We start from the raw sequence: 23589 nt of genomic DNA, 5'->3' as shown, positions 1-23589 counted from the left end.
GAAAAAAAAGCAGCACAAGCTCATTATGCATGAATTCTTTTAATAAGTGATCTAAACAAATGACTGCCTAGTTTATACAAAATCTCAATCCCTAAGTAGATTAACTGAAAGACTTACTATTTAACAGACAACTCCCAGACTAATTTACTTGATGATTCACTTATTATAGTTTATTCAATACTATTAATTATGAGTTTAATCATATAATTTGTTTTCCTAAAAAATGAGGAAAAAGGAGGTGGTGATCTTAGTTTATTAGGTATTCTACCCTTTTGTGAAGCCCTTGGTTCACAAGCAGTAGCAACAAACATTTGCTAAGAGTCAAGCATCAAGCTCAAGCATTGAACCTATAATCTTCACAAAAACTTTATTAGGTAGGTGTGACTATTCCCATTTTGTTGGTAAGAAAACAGAGGAACACAAAGTGTAAGCAACTGGTCCAAGATCACAGAACTAGTACATGGTAGAGCTGAGATTCAAACTCAGGCCATCCGGATCCAGAACTTTACTGTATTCTGTTAGTACAGACATCAGAGAATGGGACACTAGATGTTAAAATAAAGTTAAGTTAAAATAAAGGGATCAAGTTTAAATATTTAATTAGTTAGTAAAAACAAAATAGCTTCCAGTACTCAGTATAAAAAAGGTGGTTTTCCCTATATAAAGCAAGAGCTTCCAAGGACTGACCATTACTGTGGTCTTACCTGGCGTGTGTGGTTATCAATTACGAAACAGGCTCACAGACCAGCTATGAAAGGAGCTGCCCTGTACTCACAGCATACCATACATTTCTGTCTCACAATGGCACTACTACACTTTATTTAAATTATGTGTTTACACATCTGTGTCATTCACTTAGACAGTAAACCACTTAAGAATGGAGATAAGGTCTTAATACTAGAGTTTCAATACCTGATACAATGCTTAGCATGTAATAAATGTTTGATAAATAAAAACTGATGGGGGAAGAAGTGTACCAACAAATTGTTGAAAATGTGTTAACTCTGAATCATAAACAAATTGATACAGAAATATACTACAGTATCTGTTGAGAAAATCATTAGCTTTGATTTATAAACAGATTTTTAGAGCAGTCTAAAGAACTAAGAACAGATTTTAGACAGCCACTACTTGTAAGACACAAGGTGTCGCTGGAACCCTGTGCTGTCAGCACAAGGAGCACGGACTGCTTTCCTCCTTCCACCGGCAGCAAGAAATGGCAGAACTACTGCGTGTCATTTTGCAGGTTCATATATTACAGAGACACCCAGGTGACAGTACAGATCACAGCTGAATGCCAGTGAAGCCCGGTTCCTGCAGTAACACACGGCTCCTGCCCAAAGGAACACCTTTTCTAACCAGCACAGCTTAGAAGGTGCTTATCTGGAGGCCAAGTTCTGCTGAGGAGAAGGTCCACCTCTCTCCAAAGGGAGAGATTCCGGTCTAATTCACACTAAGGTATTACGTGTGCTCTCAGTAGCTCTGTCTGAAAGAGTGAGAAAACTGATAAAAAAAAAAAAAACTTTCTCTTCATCTACAAGATAGTAATGGCAAAAATGAGTGCTCAGAGAACGCCAGCATGTGAAGTTAGAGCAGGAAAAGCCACTACAGGAGCTTAGGGACACCAAGCATGCGAAACCGGACGGTGGGGAGGGAGACAAAATCGACATCCTACAGGCTTCCAGTTAATTTAAAGGCCCTGTCACAACGGCTCTTAACTAGCAGCGTAAATTAGAATCACCCCCGAAGCTTTTTTCAACACAGCCATGCATAAGGAAAGAACCAAGGCACACAAGCATGGAAGAAGCTCTGATAGCTCAAGTATAACACCTCTATGGCTGTTTTCCTGGTGATGTTCAAAACAATATTTTATGGAGTATCTGCTAACCTAGATTATAAATCTCTTGAAAAGAGATGAGGTTATTCTCATATCCCCATCTTCCTTCCCACCTGCACAGTTTGCAACTCAATAAATAATTATTAGCAAGATTTTTTCAAGAAAAGTAGAAGATAAGGAATCAACAACTAGATCCACCATCATCAGTTATAAACCACATCTCAATTTCATGGTTAAAATGGGGAAGGGTCTTAAAACTGATGTACTATTCTAATTCCCATTCTGTCACTAATTTTCCAGAATGACCCTGGACAAATCACTGACCTTTTATTGAGCCTCATTTTCCTTAGGATAAAATTAAGAAATTAGACTACATGACTTCTAAGGTCCTTTCCAGTTCTAAAAGGCTAACAATACAAACAATACCATGTCTGTAGTGAAATGGCATTCAAAATACCAATTATGATCATCTAATTTCATTCCAGTTAGAACACTTAAGAATCACAAATAATTCTTTGTTTTCAGTTATTCTTACAATCTTTACTCTTAGAAACTAAACTCAACTTGCAGAAGAAAAAATTCTTAATACATTCACCAAATAAAAGTTCAGATATCAAATACTAAATATATAATTTATAACATCTACATATACTGTACCTTGACTTTGACAAGTCTTTTTGCTGTCTTGATCTTGGCTTCACAAAAGGCTCCTCTGTATTTAGCACTCACATCAGTGCCCACTGTCAAATAGGGAGGTTCATCAAGCGCCTAAAAATGCAAAAACTTATCATTAGATTTAAACTTTCGAGTTCTTTCCCCCAATCAGACTTCAGAATGGCAGATCTAATATCCTGTTTCAGCTATAAAAGTTAAAATACAAGAATGTATTGTTAACAAGAACAATCTATAAAATACTCTAACTTAAAAATAAGTAAAATATATATCATAAGGTCTATTTACACGTACCAAAATGTACATCAAAGAAGATACAAAGGCATCTTTTTTCTCTACATAAAACACACATGGTCCATGATATGAATTAGCTCAATCACAAGTATGTATCATTCTATCCACCCTTTTATTCAAATTTTTTTTTTTACTAAATAACCACTGAAAGAAAAGGAACATCCTTAAAGCTCAAAGAAAATATCTTTTCGTATTTAGGCTATTATCTTGGCAGCCACCCAAATTCAGAACAGCCCCCTATCAAGATGCCTCTAAAGTAGAACAGTATAAAAGGGGCAGGGAAAACCACATGGATTCAAACTACTGGGGAAAACTGTATGAAGAAATGCAATTTGAAAAATCTCAAGTAAAAATGAGCCAAAATGTCTCAACTGCTTTGGCATGAATTCAGTGCTTACTTCCCATCTACAATAAATATTATTCTAAGCTTTCTCACTGTGATTTAATTTTTAATAGTCCTAATCTAGCTGTTTTTTAATAATCAGGTTTTTTTTCTGCACAGGATCTATAGTTCTAACGGGTTCTACTTACATTAATCAATTCCACAGACAAAGAAAGATTATACAAGTAACTTCTCCCAAAATGTTTTACAAGAAATACTAATATACCAAGATGTGCCACCAGAAAAAAAAAAAGAGCTGGGAGTCTGGGAAAATCAGTTTTTTGAATGAATTCCCATTCTGTCTCATCATTTCCCAGTCTATTTGTCCAAAGAACCCTTTTTTAAAATTAACATCTATTAACATCCTGCAGAAATTCCAAAGAATACAAGGTGGAAAAATACTATTATATAGCAATAACCAATGAGAAGATCAATTTCATTTGGATCTTAAAATAAATTTACCCCTAACAGTTGTGGCTAATACACATAGAAGAGATCTATCTCTAAAAAAATATTCTAATGGTATAACAAAAATTATCATAAAGATAGCAAACAATTTTAACTTTTTGAAAGGTGGGGAGGTATCAGAAACCAAAAAAAGGGGTTACAACTAAACATATCAGGTCACCCTCCTTAATGGCCATTTGCCTCACATATTTTTAAAAAAACCCTTAAAACATATCTAGTATATGATTTCCTAAATCTACTTAAGAAAATGCCTATATTTCAATTTATGCTATAGCAGAAGTGTACCCTCACTAGAAAGATAATCATTTCTGCATGGTTATTTTTAAAATATGCTGATACCATGAACTACAATTTGATAACTCTGTACTAGTCTTGCACCTAAATTTAATAAATGCATTTCTACTTTATGGCTTAGCCCTATTAAAATATCATCTTTCTTGCTCAAAATTTTGATTTAATTTCAGACAGGCTAGTGGCTTTATTTTAGCAAGAATATGAAAAGGATTTGCAGCACTTCACTCAGAAATTGTCAAAACGACATCAATTCAATTGATAAATTTTGTGTTATTGCCAGAGAAGCCCAGATAAAGGGGCTGCTTCATGACCATAAGGCCCATTAACCTCCATAACTCTCAACCTCTCCCATTAACACTTCCTGCCGCATTAGCCAGTAAAATTTTATTTTCATAGACAAATAGTTTGGTTCAATAAAAATTAATGAGGAACTAGAAATTGTGAAATATAGAAAAGAATGAGAGGTCATCTAAAAGTGCATGTTCGTGCCCAATCAGGAACAAATAAATACTTAAGAAATGATAAGCTTTTTAGATACTTTTATTATAAACAATTTTAAACCAAAAAGGGGGGGTGGATAGAACAGTAATATTATTTAGACTACTAGTATATATAAACTCATTTAAGTATTCTTTTCACTAATGTTCATATCAAACACTGGTCACATTCCAACATTAGCAAACAATAACTATGCTTACTGAGCAGATTTATTCAACTTGAATCTGAGAAAGGTGATTTTTTCCTCCAAATCAAAGCCCATCCCACATTGTAACCAACATGGAAATCCATGTAGATAGAAAAGAGTAATAATTAGCTCAGATTTCATAAGGGCAAATTATTATTTTTAGGGAGTAATATTTTCCTTCCTTCACACTAGAACACAGGAAATGGAATTAGCAAAGTACATAAAGAAAATGTCTGTTAGAAAAATACTTGCAAAGAAAAGTCAAAGTTTAAAAAACCTTGCTAAATACATTGTTAGGACAATGTTAATTTCTCAAACAGGCATAAGAAAAGCAAAGATCTATGCCCTGATTTTAATTTGTCTCTCTTTTTTTTTGTATCATCATAGGTAAGTTACTTTTTTGTCTCTAATTTCTCTTAATTATTCAGATGAATAATCTGAATTCTGTATATATTTGTTCAGCAAGCCTGCGTTTTAACACAGGTTGGAGCAACACAGATGGTCAGAATGGGATACTCTGAAACACATTAACTGTCTAGAAGTGAAACTATGCTAACCAGAATATGAATTTCTACAGAAAAACAAATGAAACTCACAATGTACATGGTCAGATTTGTATACGTAATTTTGCTGTTTAGTCACTAAGTTGTGCCTGACTCTTTCTGAACGCATGGACTGTAGCCCACCAGGCTTTTCTCTCTCCATGGGATTTCCCAGGCAAGAATATGGAGTGGGTTGCCATTTCCTTCTCCAGGGGATCTTTCCAACGCAGGAATTGAACTCCCGTCTCCTGCACTGGCAGACAGATCTTTATCACTGAACTACCAGGGAAGCCCGTATGTAATTTTAGCACAAATTATCACTCTATAATTAGTGTGATGTGAGACTAATAGCACAGGTTCTCAAAGCAGAAGACACGGTCTTAATCCCAGCTCTATTCATTATGCTACATAGGTGCATCTTTATAGGCTTCCGAACCTCCCTAAACTTCAGTGTCTATCCATATCAGAAAAATAGGGCTAGTACTAAAAGTACTCAGTTATGATGCCGAAAGTACTTAACTATTCACAATTACTATTATGAAACACTGTGTGTGTGGGCAAACAAGTCATTAAACCAATGTAAATTCGAATTTGGCACCCCCCTCCTTGTTTTTCTTTTTAAAATGGGAGAGGCAAAACCTCATTTTAAATTACTGCTCATCATAAATAAGTGCAAAGAGAAAGTTAAACCACTTTTCTCACTTTTTCAACCAGTGTCACTACTCCTCAGAATATAGCATTTCTTTAGCATTCAATCCAATGAGAACACAGTACAGAGTAACTCGTAATATGTACATGTCTTTAAACTATTATACTTTTTATGCTTCTAGAAATGCAGGAATAATCAAAGATACATTTGATACAATATACACACAGAAAAACATGCACATTAAAGCTAAAAACAACTATTAAAGAGGGATTAACCTATGAGAAAGGGACTGGAAAGGAGGTATATAGAAATGAAAATACTTTATTCAAAGTATGTTTTCCTGTTTTGCTCTAAAAAAAAGTTTCTTTTTTGTTTTTTACATTTGGCATGTAGCTCTTTACTTTTTAATATACATAGTAAGGAACATTTCACACATATAAAAAAAAGACATAACTGTGTGATAACTCTCCCTTATAATCTGGCTCCCACAATTATCAACTCAACTATAATACTCAAAATATTATAATCTGTTGGTCACTGGGAAGAGGGGTTATTTTGAACATTCTTACTAATGTCTATATTCTCCAGTGTGTTTAGAATGACTCTATTAATGAGAATCAGTATAATACAGTAATTAAGAGCACAGGCTCTTGCTTACATTCAAATCTACCACTGAGCAGCCAGATAACCTTGCCTCTAGACACAATAAATAGTGACTATCTCACAGGGAGAAGCTTGAAATGCTACATTTAAAGTACTTATTAGAACAGGACCCAGCATACAATACCAAATAAAGGTTGTTATTATTACTCAATATTCTGGAGATACAATGAGTTTAAAAAATGTTTTTTTTAAAAAATGTTTTTAAGTCCTATACAAAAGAGATCCCACATAAATAAAACAGATTCCAGTATAACTGTGTATATGGAGAAGGGGTCTTTAAAATAGTATCCCCCTGTTTAATTCAGAAATAAAGTCATCATGTTGAATTTTAGTAGAAGGAGAGGTTAAGTGTTTGTGTGGATGCTAGAAAAAGTCTATCAAAGTCCTTTAGTGTAGCAGGAAGATTACCAAGATTATACACCTCTCTTTTGAGGCTACTGTACTTTGATCCAAAGCAGAGATATACAAAGAAGCATGTCAGCAGATTTACCAAGATACCTTTGACAAACACCAACCGTGTTAGGTGTACAATGTATATCACCAGGAAAAAAAAAAAAAAAAAAAAAAAAAACCTCTTACCTTCTTTTTTTGTTCTCTTTTGCTGCTTTTGGTAAAAAAATACAGACCATCTCAGAGGCTAAAACAAAATGTATTTCTATACTACCTCCATGCCAAAAAGGAAATTAAATGACTAAATTACCATCCCTTTGTTTAGCAAACAGAACAGTTTTCCAGTTGTCAAGGCAACAGCTACCTCACAGTTATCTCAGCACTGCTTAAAGAATTATTTTTCTAGTCAATCTACCAAGTGTCCTAACTGGCACCTAAAAACCATTAAATTCCATGGAAACACTAAAAAGCATAAGCAAATTTTAAATTAGCTACTGGTGGATAATAATCCTTCAAGAAGTTAAAATGCCATGGAAATATATAAGTACTCAAATGAATCAACAGTAATCTCTTATGTGCCTTGGGCTACAGTACACGATATATGTAAGTTTCAGAAAGATAACAGTTTAATCAATGCTCCAAATGACTAATGTTGACACTGCCTAAGAAATACTCAGTTACTCAAGATGTATTTTTCAAAAAGGAAAACATGCTAGATGACATTTTATTGAGGTAGATTTTTTAAAAACAGTAAGCATTCAAATTGATTACTAAGGCAGTGCCAGTGTAGCCAAGAGAATCAAGATATTAAATTTGATACTAAAATTCTCAGTGAATAATGTATTTAAACACACAGTATGATAATAAATCTATGAAAACCATCTTTTTATATGCAACAATCTCAAAGAGGCATTAAAACAATAACAGAGATAATTCAAACAGATGAACCCATCCTACATCAAAAGGTACCAAGGATCCTTGGAGAAACAGCTAATTGCAAAGTTGGGCAGAGAAAGTACAAGAAGAATCTAAAACATCTTCTGCCAGATAAGTAAAGAAATGCTCAGTGAATAATTGGAACATTTCAAAGGGACACAGGAGCCACCTTGAAGGGGCTCCTACTGGCCAAATGAGGGAAACCATCAGCATCAGCCAATAAGTATTGGCTGTCCCATAATCTTGTTAGGGATATATGCATATGTCAAAATTGAATGACTTAAGATGTGTAAGTAAATTATATTCAGGTAAAAAATTAAAACCCACTCAGTAAAACTTCCATCTATGATTCCATATTGACAAGGAAATGAATGAATGATGAATAAATAAAAAAATATAGAAAGAGGAAAGCTCTTCCTTACAGTAAAATGTTAATAAACGTAGCAGGAATGATAGAAACAGAATTATCTTCTAGCAACCATCATGAAGGTGATTGATTTCATAAGAGTTGTCAATAGATCCTAAACTGATGAGCGAAGGTGTGATAAAGAACGGGATATTGACATATTCCTGGCATATGATTCAATTATCAGTAGTAGAATGATGTCATGCACTGAGAATAAAAGCGCATCCTTTCTGTGATATACATGCCAAGAATGATTTTGACGATGAGAAAAATTAGATGCATAGAATGTAAGGTCTGTATTCCTTAACACTCTAAAGGACATGAAATACAGTGAAAACTGAGAAAGACTTTCAAATTGAAGCACTCTGAAGAGACGTAATAACCAAATGTAACATGTATTCCTGAACTGAGCATGGGCCAGAAAAGGCAAAAGACTAATTAGGAAAGTTGGTGAACTCTGAAACGGGCTCGAGACTAGGATGGTAGTATCATACCAATGCTGATTTTCCAATTTAGACAGTTGAATGCACAATAAGGAGAAGAGTGTCCTTTTTGGGGGGGATTATGCTCTGCAGTATTTAGGGATGAAAGGACATCATGTCTGCAGCTTGCTCTCAAAGTCTGAAGATAGCAGTAAGATGTTATGGAAAAATCTGAAAGAACTTTTCTGCCAACCCAATATATGTATACATGTATAGAGATTATATGAATTCTGTGTACTATAAAATTGAAATATATGAAAAAAATTATTTTTAAACAGTATGTATTTATTGGGTATTTGTATATTTTTTCTAGGAACTGCTCATACATGTTCTTTATCTGAGTTACTCATTTTTTTAAAAACTGAACTGTAAAAGTTCTTCCATATTAAAAGAAAATTTTAACACTTTCCTCCAAGCACAAGAATCCTCTGGATGGTATATATTTATATTTATTAATTTTCTTCCTAAAATTTAGGTTACCTTGTGAGATGGAACCACAAATTATTTATAAGTAAATTTTAGGCCCATGTCTATTAACCAGAGAGAGACCTACATATTCAGAGGGGTGTCTGCATATTCCTGGAAACTTAAATAATTCAAAAAAGACATTCTAACTAGAATGCTCATCATCTGCAAAGAGGTAAGAGAGAAATATACTGGGAAGGACATTTATTAAGTGCCACCTGTATTTAAGACATTATTCTACGCGCCAAAAAGCAAAGGCACTTTCTCCATGTAACATAAAGGCAAACAATTTATTTTGCCCTCAGAGTAGTTAAACTTATCTGTTATCTTGCTAGTGAAATCGAAACCTTATTCAAATGAATCTACGTTAGCATAACATCACTCAGAACATACCATGCTTATTTATAATGTTTAAACTTTAATAATCTCGAAGGTTCAGTTCAGTTCAGTCACTCAGTCATGTCCGACTCTTTGCAACCCCATGAATGGCAGCACACCAGGCCTCCCTGTCCACCACCAACTCCCAGAGTCCACCCAAACCCATATCCATTGAGCCGGTGATGCCATCCAACCATCTCATCCTCTGTCGTCCCGTTCTCCTCCTGCCCTCAATCTTTCCCAGCATCAGGATCTTTTCCAATGAGTCAGCTCTTCGCATCAGGTGGCCAAAGTACTGGAGTTTCAGCTTCAACATCAGTCCTTTCAATGAACACTCAGGACTGATCTTTAGGATGGACTGGTTGGATCTCCTTGCAGTTCAAGGGACTCTCAAGAGTCTTCTCTTACACAACAGCTTAAAAGCGAAGGTTACAGCCAGTTCAAAAATCAGAAGCACAAAGAAAAACCATAAACTGGCACTGTAATAATTTACATCTGGCCATGTGGATTTGGGGTTTGGGTCTTGGTTCACTAGCTCTCTGGATACAAGCCATCACTTATTTGTTATCTGATTTTAAAATGGTTGCTGTCTACTTGAACTACTGAATATACAGATTAAGACACTGGCAAATTTGAACACTCTGGTTTTGGAACGAGAGACTGCAATTCATTTACTGAATAACTTTGGGTATATCTTTGGGTGTATGTCACCCCACCACTTTGATTTTTGGTTTCCTCTCTGTAGACTGATCTTGTAGGGTGCTTGAGAGTTTTAAATTAGGTAGCATGTTCAGAAACTTTTGGAGACTGACAGGTCCTGAGTAAAACACTTAGCAAATACCAGATGAAGCCATATGAAATTGCTATTTTTCTTAAATCAAAAAAGGTCAAATATTGGCAATTTTATATTAGGTTCAATCTCATACTGATTTTCTCCACTTCCTTTAAGCAGCTGGGAAACCACAGACCAACACCCAAGAAACAAAACAGTCCTGTTCCACAAGCCGCTCAGACACAGTTTCTGCTCTATTCATGCGCAAGACAAGAGTTTTGCAGGACGGATCATTCTGCAGCTTGCAGGACTCCACCTCTGTATGTCAACTCCTGCTGCCGGAGAACCGGGCCTCACACAGAGACCTAGGTCCTGGGCCAACCAACGGTGGACTCGTTACACCACTAACGAAGCTATAGCTATTTTCCCACCTGATGGCTGTCTGGTTCACCAACCACGTTTCTGTCCGCTTTTATGTTCTCAAGAATACGACCTTGGGAATTCCCCGAAGTCCAATGGTTAGGACTTTGTGCTTTCAGAAGTCACACAGCATAGCCAAAAAAAAAAAAAAAATACAGATGGACAGACACACAGATAGACACGACCTTGAAAGAAACCATCAAAAGCAAACCATAATCTCTGATCGCTTGAAAAATCTATCCATTGTCTAGTGAGCAAAAGGAACTGAACCACGTAACGCACGGCAGACAGAACTCTCAGGCTACGAGCGCACTCTAACTTCAGAGCCAAGGCAGCCCTTTCGGAAACCGGCGCTGCAACACTCCCCGCCACACCACACACTGGCTGCGCTTGGCCCAAACGGGTACGGACATTCTGTGAAGATGCACATTTCACACTGTATTTTAGTGATTTCTGTCTGTCTTCTCTCCTAGATTGAGGAACTTAAAACAGAAACAGCATCTTATATATTTATCTTCAGATATCCCAGCCCTAGAATTGTACCTATATACAAGAGAATTCAGTAATCATTTATTGAACCACAGAAGTTAGACATTAGTTAAGCACTGCTAAACGGTATTTTTCTTAAGGTAAAAATTATTCACATTTCAAAAACAAAGGTCACATAAATTGGGAGGAATCGTATATACTAAGAGATCAAAAGCATGAGCTCTGGAATCAAGAGTATCTGGCTTCAAACTCCTCATCCATGTGACCTCTGTTGTTGCTGTTTAGCTGCTAAGTCATGTCCAGCTCTTTTGCAGCCCCATGGACAGTAGCCCTCCAGGCTCCTCTGTCCATGGGATTTCCCAGGCAAGAATACCGGAGTGGGTTGCCATTTCCTTCTCCAAAGGATCTTTCTCGACCAGGGATTGAACCTGGGTCTCCTGCATTAGCAGGTGGATTCCTTACAACTGAGCCACCAGAGAAGCCCGCATGTGACCTTTGAGACATGTTATTTAACTTCTCTGAGCCTAATTTCACATTTGTAAAGTGGAATTGATAACAGTAATAAAGTAAACATATGACATGTATTTATATATTTTATAAATAAATTATATAATATAGAAACACATAATAAAATTACCTATTGCACATAAAATTGTCATATGCTGGTAAATCTAAAATGTAGTTTATAACTTATGAGATTATCAAATTTTTACTGTTAAAAAGAGTCCATATAGTTTTACAAAGAATAAGCTGCTAATGTGACAAGCATCAATTATCAGATTATTTCTCTTAACAAAACAGGTATGTTCTGGCCATACGCTTTGCCATCAAGAATTTGATTATACTGATTGTCAGCAATCTGATCCAAAGTGTGCCAAGCAGGTTCTCCCTGTTAAGAATTCAAAACTGAAAGACTTGTCAATTTTTCAGTAGAGCAAGGTGATAAAAACCTGTGTTAGCCATTTTCTGGCATGTGTAGGGAGGAGAGAAAACCAGTCTGCAAAGAAAGAGAAACAGTAATAAAGAAAAAGGACAGACATACAGAGAAAATAAGGGACACAGGTGAGCGCGTGTGTCCGCTCAGTGACTGAGAGAACCACTAGACTCAGTTTCTGCCAGCGTTCCCAAAGTTAAATCTCTCCTCAAACATGACTGGACTCTCTACTTGCAGGCACTCAGTATCCATAAAATAAACTCTCTTTTCGGCTTTCAATAATCTCAGATGCTTTCTATTACTGTAACCAAAATAGCCTTAGCTAAACACATCAGAAAGACGACACAAAATGTAGTATCAAGTCTACATTTACTAAGCATCCATAACGTCCTGGGCTATTTAGGACTTAGAGCCTATTCATACAAATAGGAAACCAATTCCAGTTTCAAATTTTAAGTAAAATTGTCACAATATATAAAATTATAGAAGACCAATAAGGAATAATGAAATAATGGATATACAAAGTAAAACACCAGATTTTTTATGGTCATTTTAACTTTATTATTTAATATGAGAATATTTGTCATGAATGTTTAAGATGTGAAAAAAACATAATAAAACATCTCTTGAGATTACCACCAACTATAAAACTCCCAACACCACTGACCCTGCTTCCTCTACAAGGACACCACTATTATGTGCATTTAGGTTATCTTTCCTGTGGCAAAAACATTTTAAAAAGTTATTGAGAGTCATCAGTCATTATTACAGCAGCATTAGAAGCCAGCACTAAAACACAACTTCTGGACTTTGATTTTTAAAAATCAACTGAAAGGCCTTTGTAGGTCTGGCTCTAGACTCTTATCAACTTATTAAAAATATATTTATACTAAAAAACAACAGTTTCCAATTTCAACAGACTTTTCTCCTTTTTCCAGTCACACTTTTGAAAACTTAGAATATCTTATCAAATCAGAAGAAAGAAACAGAGCACTAATCAAGAATAAGTAAGGAACAGAGAATTCCCTGGCGGTCCCACAGTTAGGACTCGGTGCTCTCACAGCCGGGGCCTGGGTTTGATACTTGGTTGGAGAACTAAGACCCCACAAGCTGTGCAAAAAAAATAAAGTAGGAATAATAACTACTCAATAAAATACTAGTTAAGTGAATGAATGAACTGATCAATCAGTCAAACCAGATCAAAACTGAATTACCAGTAGGCAGTTCCTGGTGAGGTGCCCAGAATATACAAAAAACAAAATATATTTTTCCTGTCTTCAAAAATTCATTATCCCATTGGACACAATGAGCAAAAGAATAAATCAATGTTTAAAGACAAAAGAATTTCCCCCCTACAAGTTCAAATTAATCTATATATTTACTTACTTTTTAAAAATATTCTAACCCTTAAGTGATAATATCTAATAAATGTTAGGTTTATCTGACTTAGTACAATGCTCTCCAAGTTCAGCAATGTTGTCAAAAAGAATTTTTTTTTAAAGTAACTCTTCAAGGGCTGTGACAGTGAGACGACTAACTGGACACATTTAATGTCATTTACTGCAGACAGCAAGATTTGGATGGGGGCTGGGGAGCTGCCAAAACTTTCAAATTAAAATCTCAGAAACCTCAAACTAATCTGATTCACAATTCTGATAGATCGCAGTGAAAATAAGACCCCAGATGGATCAGTACATTCTCAGGATTTCATTAAGAAACCCGCCTTGCTGTCTTTTATGATGACCATGCCCATCCTGTCACCAGCTAAACTCTGCCACTTTATGATCCTCGGACACGACTGAAGTCATGAAAAACATTCCAATGGCACTCCCTTCCATAAAGCATTCCCAACTGGAGAGGGAAGCCAACAGGGCTCTTAGATTCTAGCACTTCCCTTGCTAATCGATTGTCCCCAAGAAAATACTGAAGAAAGAATCCACTGGACTGTAATTACCCAGGTGACATGATAAATTCCAAGTGATGTGGGGAAGATTCCCTGAGCACATAAAAAAATAAGGGCTCTATTATTTACCTTAAAAACAGATAAGAAGGTATGCTTTTCTAATAACCATTCCTTACGTTGATCTACATGAGCATGTGTCCTAGGAACATCTTGAAAGAAAAGCAGCAGGTGCACAACACACACAGGTTGACAACAGTGCCATCAACTGCCCACTCACTTTCCCACACCGTTAGGTATGCTCACACGTAGAAATTCTACAGATTACAGTATGCTTGTTCACACGAGTTTACATTTTATCATAAGCTAGAAAAGAGGTTTTAAAAGTGTGTCACCAAGACCAACATCACTGACATCACCCAGGAACTTGTGAGAAATGCAAAGTCTCAGGCCCCACTCTAGGCATCCTGAATCAGAAACTCTGGGGGACGGAATCAGCAATCTGTGTTTTAACAAATTTTCCAGAGAACTCAGATGTCCCACAGTTTGATCTAGAGGTTATTTCTCTAGGAACTTGTACTAGATATATTCAGCAACTTAACAGACTCTCTACTTGGTTTCCTGACTAATACAGTATGAGGTAACATGGGAGGAACACCCAAGGTGAAAGCAATTTGGGAAATTACAGCTACCATTTAAAGACTTGGGGCTTCCCAGGCAGCTCAGTGGTAAAGACTCCACCTGCAATGCAGGATACCCAGATTCGATCCCTGGATCAGGAAGAATCCCTGGAGAAGGAAATGGCTACCCACTCCACTATTCTTGCCTGCAGAATTCCATGGACAGAGGAGCCTGGCGGGCTACAGTCCACAGGGTCACAAAAAGTCAGACACAATTGAGTAACTAACACTTTAAAGACTTGAGAGATGCCATGATGGTGATAATGAAAAAAAAAAAAAAACAGCTAACACAGACACAGAATGAAATGACGCCATGTAAATATGCATTTAAAATAATATAACATCAGGGCTTCGCTGGTGGTCCAGTGGCTAAGTCTCCCTCCTTCCACTGCAGGGGGCATGGGTGTTATCCCTCTGTTGGGAACTAAGGTCCCATGTGCTGCATGGCATGGCGTGACCAAACAATAAACAAATAGCAGAGTATAGACAAATGGCTTAAGAAGATTCTAGTGAAGAAATCAGAAACTGAGATGAAGTTATCAATGTAAAAAGAAAAGGCTAAGAAAAGTGAAAGTTAAGACATCTCTATGAAAAGTTAATACAGCAGGCCTGACTGCTATTTTTGGCCTACTTTCAAGGTTGGCCCTTGGATGGCATCTGGGAGGTTGTGGGAACCTGAATTTCCAGACGGTTCTCACAATTAATTGATAAGAGTGGCTCACTGCACCTAAACAGTATGTACAAACAATAGTTTATGCTAAACATCTGCTTTGATTCCAGTATGTGCCCGGTATGGGCTTTTTAAGTGACTAGTCCCCGGTAAAAAAACCTAGGTGCTGTGTCTCCAACAAGCTTTCCCGTTGGCAACAGTTGCGATATGTTGGCACAATTCACTGCTAGAAGAATTACCTGCGTCCTGTGACTACTGGACTGGAAGCCTGCACCTGGCTTCCCCAACACTTCGCCCCAAGCATCCTTTCCTTTTGCTGATTACGCTTTGTATCCTTAAGCCTAAGTACAACTATACACCAAGTCCTGTGAGTTCTCTCAACCAATTACCAAACCTGAGGGTGGCCTTGAGGATTTCCAATACACTCTTACTTCAATTCAGAGTTCTCTGACAGTCACGTAACAGGGTTAAAAACACTGACCAGACCAACAAATCTGCCATGTTTATATTATTCTTACTTGATGCATTAATAATATAAAATGTGGGCCCAGAATAAAAAGTCACAGACTCTACAGACTGAAGGGATAACTTGCCACCAGACTACTTCTCACCAAGACAACCCTATACAGCATGCCACAAGGCAAGCAGGAGTTTCTTATATTTAATTCAGCGGTCAGCAACTCTAGGAAAGCTGGCTGATATCTAACACATCTTTTCTTTCTATCATTTAAAGACCAAGGAGAAATGTTTTAAATATTAGAGCTAGACATAAATGAAGAGAAAGTAATATATTACTAATCCTGCTATGTATCAATACTGTCAATAAGGGAATAATTCTCAGGCACAAAAATGATCCTTAAAACTTTCCTATTTGGGGGAAGTGGTGGTGGCATGGCACACGGGGCCTCGAGTTTGTAAAAATGAAATTTCAAGCAGTAGTAATGGCAGTTGGAGAGGGACTGGGATGACAGACCTGACCTCCAGTATTCCCAAACCTCTGTTTCTAGGTGGCAACAAACCTTTAATTCGGTACCCAATGAACCTGCCTGAGCAGGCAGGATTTGAAGAAGTCACTGGCATTACAACCAGGGAAGTCCAGAAGGTTTTATGTGCAGACTTCAAGATGAAAATAAAGCTAGATATTGTGTGTATTCCTAGTAAAGCTGACATGGGAACTGCAGATTCTCTGTGCCACATATATCAGAAACTTAAGGTGAAAAGCCATTTATTGAGTTTTACTATTTACTGAAGATAAATTATCTTCTATTTTCCCAATGCACTGCAGTTTACAATGCCTTTTAAAATATATATTCTTGCCTCACACACACAAAAAAAAAACTTTCCTATTCGGGTAAAATAATAGCCTTGGGATAGATATACACAATTGAGGAAAGGGGATCTAGTTTAAAATAAAGACAAACACTGAAATACTAGAATTTGTGGCATGTTAGGAATTAAAGTCATCAAAAACACAATCACTACGTAAAGCATAATGGTACTTAACAAGGGTCTGCCCTTAACACCGTGACATCACGTGAAACTGCTCACATCCCTGACTTTACGTATTCATATTCTCAACAAACGAAGATTTTTTTAACAAGGTCTAGTAAATCTAAGACCTTACTTTAGCTCTGCACTGATTTTATCCCTCATTGCTGTCTCTAACTCACAGAAGGTAGTATTTTGCTCTAGATTACTCCAGAGGATACAACCAGCAAACAGCAACCTTCTGCTCTTTAGACTTTGGGATAACAGTATGTAAATTTAGTCAACAGAAAATTAGTTCAATGGATGTGTCAGATTTTGGAAGCACAAGCAGGTAAACAAAGATGCTGTAAACAATGGATGAAGACTACTTTATATACAGGGATAGTTATCCTGAAAGTCACAAAAGTGTTCTGTAGGTCTCTGAAAACCCTGCAATTAAAGACAGAATTTTTACAAATATATAGATATACCTATATATGTGTGTGTGTGTGTGTGTGTGTGTGTGTGTGTGTGTGTATGTATATACACATATATGAACGTATTTTTAGATAGATACATACATAGACACAGTAAAGCTTGTGCTTCCAAGAGACTTTAAAAAGTCTACGAATTTCTATTTTGGCATGGTTTTTCAAAAAGATTACCTAATTAAAATGGGAGAAAGGGAGAGAACAAGAAAACCTCAAAGTTAATCAGATTTAACCAGATATAGAAATATTTACTACCTAGATATTATTCAATATTATAACAAAATAACACATTTGACAACACATCTTTTAAAAGCACTTTTATTTCCATCAAAAAACAAAAACAAAACCTCTGTAGGCAAACGTCAGCTTCCCTGATGCCTCAGACAGTAAAGAATCTGCCTGCAATGCAGGAGACCTGGTTCGATCCCTGGGTTGAAAAGAACCCCTGAAGAAGGAAATGGCTACCCACTCTAGTATGCTGGCCTGGAAAATTCCATGGATAGAGGAACCTGGCGGGCGACAGTCCATGGGGTCACAAAGAGTCAGACATGACTGGATGACTAATGCTTTCACTTTCTTTATGTAGGCAAATAGGAAAATTACTATTACCCACTGATATAATAAAGCAGACAGAGGCAGAACTTTAAGTGGTTTTAAGGTCACAGCTAATCAGAGCTTAAATTCAGATTTTTACTCAATGTCATTCTGTGCTATCAGGTAATAACAATCTACCAACATTTGAAAATTTATCTATAACTAATATATAAATTAAAATTATCTACTCATTTAGGAGTCACCGTTAAAAATGGTTAAAAGAAAAATTATTACTAACAACCATTCTAAATACACACAGACACAAACACAGGTAAAGGCTTAAAAGGATATAATTACATGTTAATAGCAGTTATCTCTACAATGTCTGAATTATAAGTAATCTTTTTTCTGTCTACTTTTCTAAATTTTCCATATTTTCTATGAGATTTTTATAATAACCAGAAACCAAGTGAAATGTTTATTTTATTATAGTTATAAACATCAAACTTTAGTATTTAATGTTTAATTTAAGGTTATCAATTATGCATTTTCTTGTCAACACTGTACTTTCTAAAAAAAAAATTAAGTTAGACTCTAAGGAAATGAAATTAATCCCGTATTTTAAATGAATCCCCCATTAATACTATAAGGCCTAACACTCTATCTCCAAGTACAATGTAAAATCATCTTAAGGTGCAATGTAATAAACTGATCTGACAGTGAAATTCAATTAGTTATTTCACTGACTTTCTCACCTCTTCATACTTACATGACAAGAATATCTTTAAAAATATAATGTGACTATTGCTCATTATTTTAACTAAATACTAAGTGATTTAATTGTAAATGACTTACATTTTCACCTCAACTTGGTTTTTACCTTAACTTTGCCAAAATTTCCCTATTTACTGCATAACCTACTGTCATTAGCCCTATTGTCAACAGGCCCATTTGTTATTACCCTGGTTATCAAAAGAAAGTAATTACACTTCTTCCACAAAGATTAAAATGCTATATTTGGTTAACCAGAGAACAGGCAATGTATAAATACTACTGTATTTACTCTTACATCTCAGATTTAAGTGGGCACGAAGGTTTATCAATAGTACAGTCACTATCATCAAGAATAGGGTTAAATTAAGTTTACAACAATCTTTTAGACAATACTGAAATACCAAGACATTTTTTAAGAGTTCCAGTCAAAAATTTTAAGGCCTGACGTTAGCAAAAGGTACAAAATGTACTGAGTATCTAGAAGTCACTCACTTTTCCCAAAAGTGCCCCAAAACCTAAGTTTTACAGTATCCTCAAGTAATACAGCTATTCAGTACAGTACAGTTCAGTCCTCTGTCGTGTCCAACTCTTTGCGACCCCATGGACTGCAGCACGCCAGGCTTCCCTGTCCATCACCAACTCCTGGAGCTTGTTCAAACTCATGTCCATCAAGTCGGGGATGTCATCCAACCATCTCATCCTCTGTCAGCTATTCAAATTATTACCAAAAAATGCAAACCTTCTATTAACTATAATCAGCATAAAATACTAAAGTAACATTTATGACACTAACCTAAATGTTTCCATAGTCTCAATGAGATAATGTAAAAGAAGGTACAAGTAAACAGAGGAATAAATAGATAAAGGAATGAAACTCTTAATGACAACCTGATCTTTTGTCTAACTCACAAACTTAATATTATCAGCCCCAATCCCACAAATAGAATACCCTAAACTGATAATTTCTTCAACGGGCACTCGGCATAAATTTTGATGCACCATTTCTGTGGTTTCTGGAATCCTGACTTACTGATTTTTTTTTTTTTAATGTATAAGATATTTTCTTTGAAAGAACTTATTAGTCTCCTCTTTCAGCCAAAATGGAGTAACAAGCAACCAGATTCACTCTCCGGCCTAACACAAAAAACAAACAAAATTCTTTAAACACACTGCTTTCAAGTCACTGAACCTCAGGCAAAAAAGGACAGAGATTCTTCAAAAGACAGAAAAAACAAATAAGGTGAGTAAAAGTCTCCCTGGTGGCTCAGACGGTAGAATCTGCCTTCAATGCAGGAGACCTGGGTTCAATCCCTGGGCTGGGAAGATACCCTGGAGAAGGGAACGGCTACCCAATCCAGTATTCTGGCCTGGATCACAAGGCGTCAGACACGACTGAGCGACTTTCACTTTTTTACTTTACTGCCCTGGGAGCTAGCAGGCCATGGAACAATGAGAGGGAACTGAGGCAAAAGTCTAAGATTTCTTTGAAGAAGCAGAGATAAGAGTCTAGGGAGACCAAAGTAGCCAGAATTCATAAAACAGACTACCAGGAAGGAGAATGCTGCACAGAAAGAGAATCCTGGAAATGGCAAAGAGTCGCCCTCAACAATTCAGCAGAGGACTTACCAGCACATGCACAGGAGGAAACCAACCAAGGCCATGCAAAGAACCACCAGAAAGGATTAGATGGAACAGTGCCTGATGTTTGCATGGAGCCAAAAAAAGTGTTTGTTCCTGCCAGCCAGACTAAAAAGACTCATAATTTATGGGACACTGGGTAGTGTACCCAACATCTTATCTTAGTAGCAGAGAATAATTAAATAACCCTTGTCTGAGCTCCTGACCTGCCTAACACATTTTAAAAGCAAGATCCCAAAAGATCAAACTGTATCCAAGTAACTTAACTATATCCTAAGAAAAAGTCCAGGAAGATTTATAGAACTGTAGAAATATCCAGTACCCAACATGGCAAAATTCACAATATCTGGCATCCGATCAAAGATTAAAAGGCATAAGAGGTAGGGAAACATGATCCACTGATCCAGAACTGTCACAAACGTCAGAATTAGCACCTAAGGCATCAATTACTTTTAAGTGTATTCCAAATGTTCAAAAAGTCAAACAGAGACAATGGAAACTATTTTTAAAGGACTCAAACTTCTAGATATGAAAACTACAAAGTCTGAGATTAAAAAACACTAGATGAGGAAAAGATCAGTGAACTTGAAGACACGGTAATAGAAACTATTCAAAATATAAAGAAAAAAGAACCCCCACCTCTCTGCAAAAAATGAGAAGAGCATGAGGAAGGTGCCGCACAACTTTCAAAAGTCTAACAAACATGTTGCTGGAGTCCCTAAAGAAAGAGAAAAAAAATAAAGAATTTTTCAAGAAATCATAGCCAAATTGTTTCCAAACTAAACGAAAACTATAAATGTAGGTAGAGATCCAAGAAGTTCAACAAATCCCAAGCAAAAGTAAATAACGCTATCAATAAACTCAACCTGAACCCAACACAAAGAAAATATACATTCTCTTCAAACGCACACAAAACATTTACCAAGAATACATTCTGAGTCACAATTAACTATCAAATAAGTTTGAAAGCATTTAAGTTACACAAAGTATGACCAAAATGGAATTAATTTAGAAACCAGTAACAGAAAGATCTCTGAAAAGTCTACAAGCATTTGGAAATTTAGTAACACGTGTCAAAATAACCCATGAGTATAAGAAGAAATAAAAAGGAAAATTAAAAAGTATTCTGAACAGAATGAAAACAAAAACACAACACACTGCAAAGTGTGGGACATTGCTAAAGCAGCACTTAGGCGTATATTTATAGCACTAACCATGTACATAAAAAAAGGAACTTTTCAAATCAATGACCTTCAACTTGTACCTTACGAAACTAGGAAGAAAACAACAAATTAAAGCAGAAGTAAGTAGAAGATATAAAAGTTAACATGAATATTAACGAAAATAGAAAAATAGAGAAAATCAAGAAACAAAATCTGACTTCTTGAGATCAACAAAACTGCTAATCTAGACAAATGGATCATGAAAAAAAGAGGAAAGATGCAAGTTACCATTATCAGGAATAAAGGAAGTGATATCACTACAGAGTGTACAAACATTAAAAGGATAATAAGGAATATTATGATCAGTTTCATGTCAGTAAATTCAAAAATTTAGAGAAAATGAACAAATCCCTTGAAAGACAGAAACTGTAACAGCAGCACACTCGGTAAGAAATGAAAACTGAAACAGATGATCTATTTTAAAAATTCAATCTGCAGTGTAAAACTTTCTCACAAAGGAAACTACACCCAAAGAGCTTTAGTGGTGAAGTCTGTGAAACATTTAAAACAGAAATGATAATCTACAGAAAAAACCCATGGAACTAATAATAAGTGGTTTTAGCAAGATCACAGGGTTCATAATCAACATAGCTAAATCAATTGTATTCCTATATACAAAACAATCAGAAACTAAAATCTTAAAATGATACCATTTACAATTGAATAAAAAATTGGGGGATAATTCTGGCAGAAGATGAAAGTTCTCATTCTGAGTACTACCTGATGTATCAAGATTTCCTTACACAAGTGATTTTCAAACTATGAGTCAAACCCTCTTAACGGACTGTGAATGGAATCTGGTGGGTCCTCACTGTAAAGATGAAGTAGAAAAGATCAGAAAATACCAGAGTGAAATAAACATGGCATAATTATGATTTTGTGAAATGTGTGTTTCCATTGTTTATGCATGTATATATGGGGCTGTTACACAAAATTTGTGTTCAAAAATAGTTTGAAAGTCTTTTATACTGTATTATAAAACCCCTGGAACATTTTTTTTCATAATGAAAACCCCACACCAAGATGCACGGCTGAGGGTTAGACCAAAGTAAAAGATGAGCACTCCAACTGCAAGTACTGGCCCTGAAGCAAGGAACTAGAGAGGTGTGGGTACTGGGAAGTGTAATTCTAATCAAATATTCCGAAGCAAGAATCGGGCAGGAACAGGCCCTGTGCTCCAGTCATGCCAGGCTTTCACCACTTCCAATTCTCCCAGTGCAGAGGGCCTCTGGCCGCGGTGTTATCCGACCCTGGAGCATCCCGCCTTCTAGTTTTCCATCCGGAAACTCCTATTCATTTGACAAAGTTCTGCTCAAATATAAAGGCTTTTCTGAGTTTCTAGACAATGTTCTGTATTGGTCTTACCTTTTGTTGGTCAGAGCACACAGATTCTCCACCAGTGTTTTTTTTACTCTACTTACTTCATGATATATCTCTCCACCATCCCTCCACCTATCTGTGAACCACTCATATTTAAAGAAAATGGCTAAAGACTTGCAGTTTCCCATCTAGCCTGTAAGGAGATCAGTAGTCATCACTCCCATTCCCACAAGAAAAAAACCAAACTAAATAGCAAGTCTTCTCAGATCCATTAGAGAACCGAAGTGACAGAAGCAACCACTGCGCCCAAAGCTGGAGAGACACACAGGCAAATACAGAAAACCACCATTTATCAGAGGGGCAGGAGTGCCGGCAAAGAGACCCCTGGGGAGCTCGTCAGGTGTCGGTGATGGGAGTGCTGCAGGCCCACTGTGGGCATCGTCAGAGTGAAAACCTCCAAGGGGACTCAGTATGCAGGGAGCCCCCACGCTTTCAGGCACTTGAAATGAGGACTCACAGAGGAATGAGGTTCTCACAGAGAAGATCAGAGAAAAATCTGCCTGATGCTCTGGCAGGGAGAGAGACAGAACTTTTTTACCCGTTTTGAAACATGTCCAAAGCATTCTATTCTTAACAAAACTTGCCCTCAAGAGAAATGATCAGAGCCTAATCTATTTGGGTTTTACCAGAGCCTAACTCACCTGGGTAAGTAAAATACCCAACTCCAGCCCCCT

General features: G+C 36.5%; 1 protein-coding gene across 7 annotated transcripts in view; it reads right to left on the bottom strand.

Moving 5' to 3' along the window:
* ARID4B (AT-rich interaction domain 4B) overlaps positions 1–23589 on the bottom strand; it is a 134316-nt gene that overhangs the window by 79140 nt on the left and 31587 nt on the right. For all 7 annotated transcript variants that reach the window (XR_006345236.1, XM_043924937.1, XM_043924941.1 and 4 more), the window contains exon 3: positions 2495–2605. Coding sequence is in view for 6 of the 7 variants with exons in the window: in XM_043924937.1 (XP_043780872.1) it covers positions 2495–2605 (111 nt within the window). In the remaining variant the exon portion in view is untranslated. The remainder of the gene's footprint in view (positions 1–2494; positions 2606–23589) is intronic.

The sequence above is a fragment of the Cervus elaphus genome, chromosome 15 (assembly GCF_910594005.1).
Source record: "Cervus elaphus chromosome 15, mCerEla1.1, whole genome shotgun sequence".
In the NCBI taxonomy this organism is placed as follows: domain Eukaryota; kingdom Metazoa; phylum Chordata; class Mammalia; order Artiodactyla; family Cervidae; genus Cervus; species Cervus elaphus.
Note: the sequence above shows the minus strand (reverse complement) of the source record. Positions and strands in the feature narration are given on the sequence as shown.